The sequence below is a fragment of the Vipera ursinii genome (genome assembly GCF_947247035.1).
Source record: "Vipera ursinii genome assembly, chromosome: 1".
NCBI lineage: Eukaryota > Metazoa > Chordata > Lepidosauria > Squamata > Viperidae > Vipera > Vipera ursinii.
Window position 1 is genome coordinate 170,338,741 of NC_139512.1, and position 14,557 is coordinate 170,353,297.

At 44.8% G+C, this 14,557-nt stretch overlaps 1 protein-coding gene across 1 annotated transcript in view; it reads right to left on the reverse strand.

Moving 5' to 3' along the window:
• The window catches only part of TMEFF2 (transmembrane protein with EGF like and two follistatin like domains 2), a 262,531-nt gene extending 256,156 nt beyond the window's left edge, over window positions 1–6,375 (reverse strand). Inside the window, exons 1-2 of the mRNA XM_083366571.1 lie at window positions 5,890–6,375; window positions 3,606–3,715 (exon numbers count right to left, since the gene is read on the reverse strand). Of these exons, the coding sequence (XP_083222697.1) occupies window positions 3,606–3,715; window positions 5,890–6,064 (285 nt within the window). The 5' untranslated portion in view covers window positions 6,065–6,375. The remainder of the gene's footprint in view (window positions 1–3,605; window positions 3,716–5,889) is intronic.
• Window positions 6,376–14,557: the final 8,182 nt, after the last annotated feature.

A 14,557-nucleotide genomic window follows, 5' to 3' on the forward strand; every position in this document is an offset into this window, starting at 1 on the left:
AGGATGGAAGGCTGAGTCAACCTTGAGCCTGGTGGGATGTGAACCTGCACTAATTGCAGGCAGCTGGTCTTACTTAAGGAGGCATTAGCCCACTGCTCCACCAAGGCTAAATATATCTATTTATAGATATATCTGCAATATTTCTTCAAATGGGCTAATCTAACCTGCCTTTTGTTCAAGCTAAGACACTGAGACAATTTTATTTCCTTGGATGGAACAAAACAATGAAAACAAGATGAGAGTAAGGGTGGTGCCATGACCTTTGCACAGATTTTAGGAAGAAATGTTTGGCACAGCCTTTCAGGATTCTCGCTTAGTGGTTACCTTCAATCAGGACACTGACTTACAATTCTTAAAAGTAGATTCTAAGCAAGCAAGCATAACAGAAGTACTGTAAAGACAAACTTCAGCCAAATATTATCCAGAGGTCAGATCCCAGCAGTGCCATTTCCTTCCAATTTACCAGCATTAACTGTATTGCCATTCAGTCTTGGAGCTTACTGGCATAGCAGTCAAATGGAACTACAGATACTCTCATATGTATGTGTGTGAGAGAATATAAAGGCATTTATATACAGTATATCCATATACCTATGTATATAACTCTTCACGGGGTTCAAACAATCTCCAGTACCACCCCAAGAAAGAGAAGTTCTAGGTGACGGAATAAACAGGCTGAAGACTTAAGATGCAGTTGAAGAGGTGGCAAAGCCTACCTCTCAACTCCCCAAACATAGTGTTACCAGGAAAAGAGAACATTTGTTCCTTATCTACTTTCTTTTTTCTTTTCTTTCTCTACCCCCTCCCCAGTAAGATTGAAATCAGTCCCGAAGGGTGGCGTGCCTTCACATCATCCCGGGATGTCCTGGTTTCTACCATCTGCAATACAGGCACAAACCGGATTTGATGGAACAATTAATCTCTTTGTACAAGCAAAATGTTCGTCATGCCTTGCTTTCTAGTACCACGTGCTGAGAAAAAAAAATAAAATAAAGCGCAACAGGACTCCTTACGGTTCAGCTCTAAACTTTGGTTTTGCATTGGGGGTGAATCCAGGAACTAGATGATCAACCTTTAAAGTGGTCCCCGGTGTTGTGTCTAATTTGCAGCAATGGGCAAACAGACATGTTCTTCCCCAGAAAGCATGGCCAGATTACTACAGAGAATAAAAGCACAATAACAAGCTTTTTCTCGGCTAGTTGGCAGACCTACCTGGAATATGTGTTGTTGGTTGTTTTTTTATCCCAGTGGGGAGTCATGATAGCTAGTGCATCTCTGGGTTAAGAGAAAAGGTTTCCAAGCCAGAGGGTGCAAAGCTTTTAGGAGGGCTTGAATTTCTAAGGATTGTGGGGTAAGAAAATAATCCCACATTCAGTTATTGCAGATCTCCTGCATTAAGTGGATTCTGCATAACTGAACCAAGGTAGTGTCGGTACTGATTGAATTTATAATCATTTATGATTTATTGCTTAGCAGGGTTTGTTCTTTTGGGTTAGTAGAATTTGGAATGAGTTGTTTTAGCGTGAGAACGAAAGATTCAATAGACTGCATATACTCCCAGTGGCCCTTTTTTTTCCTTTGGGAAATAGCTTCTGTTGCCTCTGCGACTATGAAAACCCCTGTTCCAGCCCACCGTGTTCCCTACATTTAAACCAATTGTGAAGCCCAACTGTAGCCAGACAGGAGGAAGTCAGTGTGCTCTGAGCTTGCTTTGATTTTGCTGCTGTTGGTGCTGAATTCGCTGCCACTCCCCATCAGGCAGTGACACAAGGACAAAGCATTAAATCAATGCCTTGGAAGAGGCAAGTTCCAAGAAACTCAAGGAAGAGGTTCGTTTCAGACTTACACAGAATACTTTTTGTTCATCCCCCCCCTCCTCTTTTGGCAAGAATTTGGGTCGGGAAATATAACACTTGAATGTAGTGTTGTTTATAGGCTTTAGTGATAACATAAATATAAATGCAATGTGCACAGCGTGACTTTAGCAAGCATTATGTAATCCTAATACCTAATTTAAAGATTGATTAGGCACTGGCTATGAAATGCCATGCATGCTTAGAGGATCCTTATTCAATTACAGGCTTATCACATATGGCTGCTACTACACTGTTAGATGCTAAACTAGTGATTTTAGCGACTGTGATTATTTTCATGGAATCGAAGAGGAAGTAAGGCCATAAAAGGACAACCTCCCATTCCCCCACTCATTGACAAGGGTGTCTTTACTTCTAAAGCATGCTTCTGATACACTTTCCATACACAGTGAAATATGTAAAGGGAAGCAATTTGAAAATACTACACAATGCTTCTATTCTCTTTTTTTTCCACTTGTAAACATTTATTTCATTCAACATTTTAGAGAAAATATATTCATTGTGAAAGAGGAAACAAGGGATTTACAAATGCCATAAAGATTATACTTTTCCAGTATATTGACTTAGAATAACTAAATATATTATGTGGTTTTAAAGGTCTGAAAATTGCTATTAAGCGCTAAGGAAACCACAAATATTTTAAATATGGTCAGCACAATATAAATCATAAAATGAAATAAATAAAAATGATTTTTTTCCATGCTAAAAGTCTATTCTAATTTACAGGTTCTAAAAAATTAAAATAACAGACTTTATGAAGTCAAAGAAAACATAAATTCATGTACTGACACTGTAGTCTAGGAATGACATTCAATTGGAATGAAATTCTGTATGTGGGGGTTTACTTTGGAGATGTGAACTTACAATGTTTGCAGAAGAAAATGTAATAATAATTTATCTGTGTGGAAATAGTTATAGTATTATTTATCCTTCTTGAATTTCAACCACTCCTCTGAGGGAAACTTTGCTGATTTCAGTCATGCATTTAGGGCAGAGGAAGTGATTGTAATAAGCCATTTTAAGCAGAATTCTGTGAAAGAAATGCGGCCTGTTGAAATCAATGGACTTATTTCCACGTAATGTTTGCATCTAAGTGCCAGTTTAACGCAGCAGCATTCCTACATTTCACTTAACTAAGAATAGCTTTGGCTTCACCCTTCCAGAGAGACCCCTTCAGGTTTGTTTCAGACAAGGTGGACTCCACCCTTAAAATCAGTAGAAACCAATTCAAGTAATATTTATACTTTCTTGGATTCGAGATTGAGAACCAACCACAGCCAACCAAGAACAATTCTCTCTTGGAGGAATGGAATGACCTTCTTTCCAATCTTGATGATACCCAGACTCTTTTAGAGTGATTTGAACTCATATTTATACAGATCTTCTTTACTCATCACGATACGGCCTGCTGAATCTTTAACTGAAGATCTGTCTGATTAGGAGAATGAGCAGAAAAACTGATTTTATAAAGGCTACCAGTTCAAACTTACATCCCCCCACAATCATCTTACTCTAATGAAGCACTGGAAGAACCACATCTTCATTTCCCCAGAGACTCTATCTTCTTGACACCATTTGGATATCCTGCCAGCTTTTAAAACTCGCAGCCGGCCTTTCTCCCTGACTTCTCTCCATGCAGAGATATAAACTGCCAAGTGATAGCTTGTAAAGCAAGATTCCTGATTTGTATTCTCATTAGTGAGTTACCGAATGAGAGATCAATCTTCTTACCTTGAACTGACAGACGCAAGTCACGGTATCACCAATCCTTAAGCACTCCCCGTCAAATTTGCAAGTATTGGTGTCACAGAGAAAGAGATCGTTTTCTCTGTCATCATAACCTCAAACAGAAGAGAAAAATGCTGTCAGCTTCAGTCTGGCAAATGGACAGGAATAGGGCAACTGCTTTTTGAGGCACCTAGCACAACAACCCTTGTGGAAGAAGCATATTCTATTTTCTCATACCCACTTTGTCTAGCATCCTTTTTCCAAGGGAGTTTGCTATCCTGGCATACTTACCTTGCTGCTGCCTCCTCACCTTTTTCTCTGTGATGAGGTTCTAATTTCTCCAAAAAAAATATAATTGCTTGTAAAGCAACATATTTTCTGCTCCTCCTAACAGCTCTTCTGCCTCTAAGTCTAAAATGGGAATTTCTTCAATGCCCCTCTAGTAATAAAGATAAACCAGCTGCATAGTTTTTGTGATAGGCTGCCTGGTTCCAATGAAGACTGATCACCCCAAGGTTAATAGGAAGGGGAGGGGGCAGGTTTTGCAAAGAGCTGTTGAAAGAGCCTTTCCTTCAGTTCTGATAGGCAGGCTAGCAGATCTGTCTAGAGAGTCAGCTCACAAATGCCTAGGCAGTTGTCAGACCTCAGCTAGTTGCCACCCTATTCTGAGGGTGTGTAGCAAGGGATTAAACAAAACAGCCACTTTCAAGCTCCGAATCTAGCATTTATATGATCCTTATGTTCTAAGGTCATTTTTAACTTTTGTATCTTGGTTTTTTAATTACCCTGTAAACCGCCCTGAGTCCTTCGGGAAAGGGCGGTATATAAATGTAATAAAATAAATAAATAAATAAATAAAGAGAGCTCGGCTGTGTTTTAAAAATGAAAACATTACCACTAGGGCAAAGGCATCATTGCTCTGAATGACTTGTATAGTGGAGACACAGCCACCAAACTATGCCATTTCTGTAATGTATCTGAAGTAGTTTGAAGAATACTTTTAACAGAACAGAACAGAACAGTACCAGGCTAAATCCTACAGATGCTGCAAAGGTGACTAAGGTACGAAGCTTTGCATTTCTTTGACTTAATTAAATGAAACCAATAAAGATGAGGAAACTGCAGTGCTGACCAAATGATATATTCAGCAAGTGTTGTCCCCACCTTCTGTACACAGAGAGAAACGATCTGCTTTTGCTTCAGGTTCAGACTTTTCACACTTTTAGGGGGAAGCAGAAGCTGCATTTTTCTAGTGGCTTGCCATTTCTTTCACTGCGTGCATAGATGCACAGTTGTAAAGGGGTCCTTACCTAAGAAATAGAGAGATTTTCACTGGAAGGGAAAGTACTTCCAGAAACATTTGGAAGTCAAGCTCGTGTGGGAAGCTCTGCACAGCTGGTGAGCACATTCCAGACAGAAGAACGATTAACCTCTTGAGGATGAGCCTGATCATCGGAAAAGGCAACTGATGCAGAGAGGTAATAACTCTCTGGTGCTGCCTCTTCCTTATTCAATTAGAGGAGCATTTCAGTTGGAGGGTGCCTGGCAAACCACTCTGAGCAGGGATGAAACTGACCAGAGAAATCAGGCAAAGGAAGCCTGCTTAATAACAGCTTTCAGAAACAGTAGGCAGCTTTAGACCTGATTTTTAATACTTTTCTTTTCGGGAATGAAGTGTTTCCTCCAATTTAATTCCTTTACAGAAAGCATCTCGTGTATAAAAGTTAAGAGAGAAAGAGAAAGAGGGTGTGAAGGAAAGAACTCGGAAGTCTCCCCAAAGATCTAAAGATCCCCGGAGTATGCCCAAAGCAACCAGGCAGGTGGAAATGAGTTTTCTGGACTTGCTGGTTCCTAGTAAGCAGCCCAAACTTTCCTGTACAGAAGATCATCCCTTTTAAAGTGGTGCATTCTATCTCTCGCTTGCTTGCTCTAACTCTTGAATAACGGCAAGCGCCCTAAGACTCATTTTACCAGATCCACCCTTTGTCGGCACGTTAAGTTTGCGTTCAGACAGCACAAGCCTAGCGAGCTCACCATCAAGTCAATCTCGAAACCGAGGCCATTCAAGGCGGGGTGGAAGTAGCAAAAGCACGTTACCTTGTCTCCCGGATTCCCCCGGCATTTCCAAAAACAGCCCCCTTTTCAGAAGCGCCTCAAATCCCAAACCCTCGAACCCCCTCCTCTTTCGCCCGTCCGGGTGGGAGGGCAAAAAAAAAAAAAAAAAGAGATGCCTCTGCTTGCAAAGGAAGGGACTCCATTTCTGTCCCACGTTCCCGCCCAAGCTTACCGGAGCAATTCCAGCCGGTCGGCGTTTGGCAGTCACTTAAGGAGGTAGGGAAGGCTGCAAGTTTGTCCGGCCGGGCGACGATGAGCAGCGTCACCGGCAGAAGCAACCAGCAAAAGCAATCGCCAAGTGTCCAGCTGCTGCACTGGCGAGCTGCGGAAGATTCCCACAACACCATGACTTCTGGAGTCAACTCTAGAGCGGCAGCGAGAGGGGAAGCTCCCCAAAGCGGGTCGGTCTCGGACAGGCGGGCACAACAAGAGGCGTCGGGGGCGACTTAGCATCCCGGGGGCCCCAGCCAAGAGCGAGCTAGGAAGAAGGAGGAGAAGAAGCAGCAGCAGCAGCAGCAGCAGCCAAGTCCTAGCATGGCGAAGAAGAGCTTGAAGAGGATCCTGAGAGTTTCGGCAGAGATATCCGGTGGCCTAGCCCAGCCCGGGGAGTGGCAGGAGCAAGGGCGGCCAAGAAAGAGAAAGAGCGCCAGGAGGCTGGAGCAGCCGCTGCCATAAGGGGTCGGGCTGGGCTGAGCTGGAGAAAAGAGCGTCAAGGCGCTTCGCAGCCAAGCCGCCGCCGCCGCTGCCTCCTCTCCTGCTCTGCCGCCCGCATCCCTCTGGCGTTGGGAAAGCAGCAGGTCCTCACAGCCCGCCGGGGTCACGTGGCGCAGGCAGCAACGGCCCTGATTGGACGAGAGGAATGCAGGTCCGCGGGAAAGAGGGAGGGGGAAAAAAAAGCGAGGCAGGGTGGTGGCGGCGGCAGCAGCAGCAGAAGTAGCTGGAGCGACAGATGCTGATGCTGATGTTGGCTGGGCTGGGTCCTCGCTCCGTGAGCAGCACCCGGGAGCTCGAGGGGCGGCAACACCCTACCCCGCCCTGGGAGCCGGTGAGGCTCAGCCGGCAAGCGGCGGATGAGAGAGAGAGAAGCCGCTTCCTCCCCGGATGGATGAATTGATTCGCAGCCAAGGCGCGGGCGTCGGGGATCTCGGATTGGGCGACGACGTCTTCTCCTTCTTCTTCTTCTTCCCGAAGAAAAACCCCCTCGCTCTTCTCGTCCCCTGGCCGGGAAGAGCCGCCAGCTGGATCTACAGCGCGATGCTTCGGCGGCGCCCTCTCTGAAACCTTGCATCCTTCCCGGGCGAATGGCGCTTTCGCGGCGCAGCGTCCGCCCGCCCGCCCGCCCGCGGCCCGCTTGCTTTCCCCAAAGCCCTCCCCGGCGTAGACTGAGCGTGCAGGCAACCCGCTCATTTGAGTCCGGGTCCCAGCCAAGGCGCACCGCAGGCGTGCGAAAGTTGGAGGCGGTCACTACGCATGTGCGAGCGCCGGAGGTCCGCAAGCGCGCGACCGCGCGCGCCGCCGGTTTTTTTTTGTGTGTGTGTGTGTATGTGTATTTTTATTTTTATTTTAACTCCATTTGTATCCCGCCCTTCTCCGAAGACTCAGGGCGGCTTACAAGCTTAGCAGTAGCCTTCATTCTATGTATATGCCTGCTTATTAGGGCTTTTGCCCCCCCCCAAGCGGCATTATTACAAAGTCAGCTTAATTGCCCCCAACAATCGCATGTATGCATGTATGTAGTGAAGGGTGTGTGGTGCATGTCCGCGAAGAAGCGGCGGCGACTGTATTTACAACCAACAGCGGAGGTAACACTCCGTAAATGGGCCCGTGAGCGCGGAGGGAGGGGGCGGGGGAAGAGTCGTGGAAGAACTAAGGCCCACCGCACAATTCTTGCGTTAGGCGTCTGCGTTTTCCTCTCGCGCCGTCCGTCCGCGCCTGAAGGGGGCCAGTCTTTCCAAACAGCCTTACGTGGGTACGTTTTCTCTCGTAAATTGCTAGGGCAGAAAACTGAGCCGCCAGCGCGTTCCGCGGCTGGAAATAGCCAGCTGAAGCGCTGGCCTCTCTCGCCTGACGCTTGAAAGTTCCTGGTGACAACTGAAGGAGCGCCGTTTACTTGTGGAAAGGGGAAGGGAAGGAAAAAAACAACAACAGTAAGATGGAGGAGTCGGAAGAGAAGCCGCAACAACCAGCAGATTCATCTTTATCTATCTCTCTCCCCCCCCCCCACCCCGAAGAACGGACTACCCGCCGCCGCGGGCGTGGAGCGCTGCTGCAAGGCACCTTCCGCGCCGATTCACCAGGGAGGGAGGGCGGGTGGGTGGCCGCTTCGTCCTCTCCCGTTCAGCTTCAGGGCTTGGGAGCCACGCCCTGGGCAAGTCTCCCTTCAAGTCGGCGATTCTCCGAGGAGTTAAGTTAGCACTCGGGCTCCGGCTTTTTTTTTGGGACCGGGCAGCACGTGGAGCTGAACAAGCCCAGCGCTCGGTGTTTTGACTTGTCGGCGCGTACGTTAGCTGTAGGAACGAGTACATTTATTTAGAAAAATTCCGGGGAGAAGAAGGGGTAGTTTTGGTTTTTTGGCGGCTTTTTTTTTTTTGCTTTTTTTTTTGTTCTGGCCAAAAGCGGGGGAGAAAAACCAAGCGGTGAAAAGCAGGCGTCAAGCAAGAATTGTCTTCCGTTGCCCCTGGCGTGGGAATTCATTTCCCCAGGGTTTTTTTTCCCTCAGAAGGCTCAGAACGGAGTTCCGGCACCTTTTTTGGATGGAACCTTGTAAGAGTAGGCAAGGCGGGTTGTATGACGTGTGTGAGTTCCGGCACCTTTTTCTTTTACCAAAAAAAAGCATTGCATCTTCCACTTGATCTCATGAACGTGGTGCCTATCAACCACATTAATTCCAAAAGTGTGTTACTCACAATAGACAGATCTAATGGGGGTTAAAAGATTAATTAAGCAGCCAGTTTGATTTAGAGTTGATGATAGACTTTGCAAGACTTCCTTTCCATATGTGTGTGTGTGTATAAAAAGGAACCTTGTAGAGTAGGCAAGGTGGGTTGTATGACGTGTGTGAGTTCCGGCACCTTTTTCTTTTACAAAAAAAACAACACTGCATTTCCCTATTTTGCCTCTCGCGCCTTCCCCACTCCCCTAACCCGGAACCGAGGCGGGAGAGAAACGAAATGTGTTAATCGCCGCCCGCCCGCACCTCCGCTGACTAATTCGTTTCTGCCTGAAAAGCTCGACACGCGTTTGGCGGACGCCCACCTCTCCCCCCCCCCCCCGCCAAGTGGCTCCCCGCAGGCAAAATATTCGGCGAACCCTTCGGCCCGCGCGGCTGCTGCTTCGCTTCCCTTCCCAGCCGAAGCCGCGCTTTCCTTTGCCCTCCCGTCGCGCCCTTTCCACACGCCCGCCCCGTGGCAGCGGGCGGAGAAAAACGCGGCCCTCCGGCCTTGCGCCATGCAGCGGCTCTCGCTTCTTGACTGCATTAGCGCGAGCGGTCGGGCGCGCGTGCTCACGGGGAAAGCAAGTGGGACAACGTGAGGTGATCAATCGGTCCTGAGCGGGCGTCGAAGGGAAGCGTTCGGCAGTCGTAAGCTGCTGCATCAGCTCTTCCGAGGAAAAGAAAAATCCGCATTAGAAAGACTTGGGGGGCGCGGCGGGGGGGAGGCAGCCGTCATTCGAGAAAGCAAGAAACGTACGAATTTAATATCGTTGATTTCCTCCGCCTCAGACACCCTCTCGCGTCCCCTGCGCGCCTTTAGATTTAGAGCCGCTTGCTTCAGCCGAAGTTAGTGGCATCCAATTTGCTCGTTGGCGGGAACGGCGATTTAACGGCTCGGAAACTTGCAGGCGAGCCGGAGTTCCCTTCTCCTCCTTCCAACTGCAGGTTGGCAGTTTTATCAGGCTTTGTAAGGGGGAGAGAGAGAGAAAACCACGCTGTCAAGGAAATGAAAGCAAAAGCCGTCAGCAAGCATTTAGGCAGCAATTGCGGTGATCAAGTAAAAAAAAAAAAGCTGAACCTCGCGGGAGTTCAGGGGCTAGGGCAGGGGTAGGCAACCTTGGCTCTTTTATGACTCGTGGACTTCAACTCCCAGAATTCCTGAGCCAGCTCAGGAATGGTTTCCCCTTTTAATTTTTGACATTTTGAGTGCAGATTCATTGCGCAAGAGAAACCTCTGGCTGGAACTTCTTGGAGCTCTTCCCTCAACCAAACAACACTGGATTTATCTCAGTATAAGCAGAATAGATAACTGTTTATCTAAAGCAGCTGCCCTCAGCCTGGTATACTCCAGCTATGCTGCCTCAGGAATTCTGGGAGTTGAAGTCCACGAGTCATAAAAGAGGCAAGGTTGCCTACCCCTGGGCTAGCTAGGGTAACATGGCGGGGCGGGAAAAGGGGCGAGGCGGGAAAGAGGCAGAAATTAGCCTGCCCTTGACATTGACAGCTTTAAAAGCCGTTCCAGTAAATTCGCAGCCCCAACACGCGGACTTGCTTAAAATCATCTGGCTGATGAATGCGTGCATTTGCGTCCATTCGAATCGTTTTGGGTTGTGTTGTTTTTTTTTGCTTCCTCCGTATTGGACAGGAAGAATTGTTAACGTTCTTTAACATTTGGGCCTTAGTCGCTCGTCCTCTCACTCTCTGTGGCTTCCCATACAGGGAGACTGCATTAATCCACCAAGGGAGCACACTTAACACACAAAGCTCCACCATGTGGCAAGAGCGCATCAGTCACTGGATACCCTACTGAGTTGTAGAAATAGCAGTTGAATAAAAGAAATGGCTTCTCAATGAACTCTGACAAGTCAAGGGCTGCCAGTAAATGGAGAGAAAGTGGTGGTGGTGGTGGGAAATCACTCGGTGCTTTGAGAGGCAGCCTCTGTCAAACAGCTTCAGCAGCATGGATTTATTACTTTTGCCCATCCATACTTGCATGGGTAGAAACATGAATGAATGTGTGCGTGCGTGTGTGTGCGCGCGCAACCATTGGTTTTTAGCAAAATTAATTCTAATTGAGATAGGCAAACACTCAGCGTTGCTAAGCAGAGCTAAACACAGCTCCTTAACCAGACAAAAGTAGTACCATAACAATGAGTATTATTCATACGTGGGAGTAATCATAATCTCAAAAAGAGAGAGAAAACCTATCTAGCAGGGCATTATTTTGTAAGCAAAGATTGTTTGTATAATAGCATATATACAGTAAGTGGGAGAATTCAGCTAATTTTGGCTCATCTCAGAAAAGCTTGTTGGTAACCAACTATAAACAGGTTGATTACTACAAACTGGTTAGTACTTTGATGAGAGACCACTAAAAAAATCCCATGGGAAACAAGCTAAAGGGATATTTTTAAAAAGAAAACTTTGAAGAAAGCAGTAGCAAAATGTTTATACCCTGTTGCTAAAGAAAAATCATCATGGGGTAGGATTGCCTTGGGAAAAACTTGAATAGCATTGTGGAAGATTCAAAATCTGAATTCTAGCTTATTAGTTGACCCCAAAGTTGTATGGCAAGACAAACAGCCTGATGCCCTTAGGAGTTCCCATCTGGCCCAGCCACATGGCCAATACTTGTGTTGCTGCTTCCATTTTTTTAGCACAGTCCCCCCAAACGATCACCCCAGGCCTTTGATGTAAGTTGTGACTTTTAAGGATAAAATACATTAAAATTACCCAAATGCTTCCAGTCCTCTTTGATGTGTTGATCGAATAAGTCTGCTTTTTCTTTTACCACCTGGTTTAAGATGATGGTGCTGCTGCTGCTGCTGCATTTCTGGATGGAAGAACTTTTTCCGGAAAAAAAAGTCATATCACCGCTTTTAGTTGATTTTAATTTTGTTTCTGTTGATGCTATTGTTTCTTCCTGCATTCTTTCAGGAATTAGGGAGTGAAAATCATAAATAGCAGAAATGAGAGATAATTAAGACAATTGAGACAACATAAAATGGTTCCCCTTTTAATTTTTGACATTTTGAGTGCAGATTCATTGTGGAAGAAAAACCTCTGGCTGGAACTTCTTGGAGCTCTTCCCTCAACCAAACAACACTGGATTTATTTCAGTATAAGCATAATAGATAACTGTTTATCTAAAGCAGCTGCCCTCAGCCTGGTATACTCCAGATATGTTAGGGCAGGGGTCTTCAAACTTGGCCCTTTTATGACTTGTGGACTTCAACTCCCAGAATTCCTCAGCCAGTGAGGTTGGCTGAGGAATTCTGGGAGTTGAAGTCCACAAGTCATAAAAGAGCCAAGTTTGAAGACCCCTGTGTTAGGGCTTCTGTTTCCAGAATTTCTAATCTTCATAGAAGGAAAATATGAAAAAAAAACGGTAACATTTGGAGACAATGGGCTGGTGAATGCTGATCTAAAGCTGTTCACTAGTTGAAATTAGTCTTTGGTAGTCAGGCTGTTTGGTACCTATCAAAATTATCCAATGTAGAGTTCTTCTTAATGCTCATTTATTAACGTTCATCTTCTAGTACATTTCTAGACAACTTGGCAGGCGTTATGGTATCCTAGATGTTAGGATATCAGGAAATTAGACATAATATTAACCATAATCATAAGATCACATTTGGCTCCTAAACTTTTATTTCTGTACTCTTTAAGAGCTCTCCTGAGATAACCAAAATTTGCTCCATGGACAAATATGCAATCCCCCCACTTTTTTTTCTGGAAAACAAAAGGAAATCTGTTATTTAAAATAATAACCATGCAACACACATATGCTCAATATGCTCAAAGCTTCCATATTTTAGGCTGGAAATAAAATTCCAGCAATATTTCTGTTTCTGAATCTAAATAGGTATTTAGACTTCTAAAAACCTCAAAAAGCCTTGCATGGTTTGGATATGTCCTGTTTTTTCCTTGTATACTTGGGCAATTCCCATAAGAATTATGGACAAAGTAATACATATTTCCCTAAAAATGACAGGTGACTTTCTTTTTTGTCTTGGACCTTGTTTTCTCAAGCATGTGAGATCATACCCCTAAAGGAACACATAACAAAAACAACATCTGTTTGTTAGGTTTTAAATAGCCCAACAGTAAATGTTTGCTGTTTCAAATGAAGCAAACTAACAGTGCAACCTAAGAGTTTACAGCTTTAGTGTAGAGTTACTTTCTTTACTGAACTAAAGCCCTAATTGCTAGATGTACATACCATGTGTCCAATGAAATCTCTGGCAAGTCCCCCATTGAACTGAATAACCCTGGACTGTACACAGCTCATGTCAATCATTGTAGAGCCAAACTAGGTGATAAGAGTCCTTGCTTGTCATCCTGCTCTAGTTTTGGAGGCTATTTTATAGTTAATTGTAAGCACATGGTGATCCAGTCTGGATGCACATAGGGAAGGGAAAGTGTAAACATTTCCCTCAACCCCTTTGTTTGTTTTGTTTTTAAATTAGGTCCCTGTACAGGAGCAGAGTTTTAAAACAAAAGGCTCCATTAGCACCAAAGGAAGCTTACTTCTTGTTTTTGTTTCCCTAAACTACATTTTAGAAAAGGGGATTCTTTTTAAAGAAAAGAACTAAACAAAAAGAGTAATATTATCCACCCCTCTCTCTACATATAGTCATGATCCAAATAAGGACTCTGTATTTCTCATTGGATAGACTTACAGCAGCCCTTCCCATTAGATCATTAAGCAAGTCACCATGGTCATTAAGCAAAACATCATGTCACCACGATGTACAATGTTCTCCTTTAAGTGTTCTTGTTGCAAGTCAATCAGGAAACGTGCAGATAGCAATTGCATGACCTTGGGATGCTGCAATGGCTGTAAATGTGAGGATTGGTCACACAACTTTTTAAAATACAACTAGATCTTCCAAGTTGCTACATGAGGTAGTTGGTAAGTGAGGACTATTCATTGTATGTTCTGGTGCTTAGAGCCAATTGCTCTGTAACATATATTTTCCTATCCAATTCATCTTTACCATATCTCCATGTCTTTTTCATCACAGGGAATAAAGGACTGACTGCTGACCAACTAATTACCTTAGGAAAGTGCTTTCCTGTTTGAATCAGTATTCATTAAATGAGGGGAAAAACACTCTTGCAATATCACTCCCTGGGAGCTATAGTGAGGCATATAAATTGTTAACACTCCCAGCTTTCATCGTTAGATTAATGGTACATTCAGTTCTCAGCTAGGGTTGATTAAGGTGGCCTTACATTTATCGCCAAGCAGGTGATGGTTTTGATTTTTACGAGAACGGTAGTGTTCTCCATGGTGTTAAGAAGCCTATTCAGTAGCACTTTTAAAATGGATTGTTAAGAGCCATGAAAGCCTAAAGAAAACTGATCAAGGATTTGGAAACAGACCTCTCTCCGTATTTCCTTATGGCCTTGTGAGTAGATTCAGCAAAACATCTTTACTATCCAAAGGAAAGCTGGTCCTGTAGAACATAATCTTGAAAGAACTCTTCATATAGCAGAGTTTCCTCCTCCTCACTTACAGTACAGTAGGAAATACCCCAGCATTATCCAGTTGTTCTGTCAGGAAATTTCTTCTTAGTTCTAGGTTGTTTCTCTCCTTGATTAGTTTCCATCCGTTGCTTCTTGTCCTGCCTTCAGGTGCTTTGGAGAATAGCTTGACTTCCTCTTCTGCGTAGCAACCCCTGAGATATTGGAACACTATCCCCTAGTTCTTCTCTTCATTAAACTTACCTCTTTCACTGCCCTGTGAATTGGCCTTGACCTTGATAAAACAAAAAAATGTCAACGCTGTTAACATCTGATGTTCTTACTTTGACAACAGATGGAAATGTAGCCATCTTTTCTCTTTTGCTTTTAGAGTTAGATGATGCTGGGAGGGGGCATGTTGATGAGAGTTCAGTTAGTC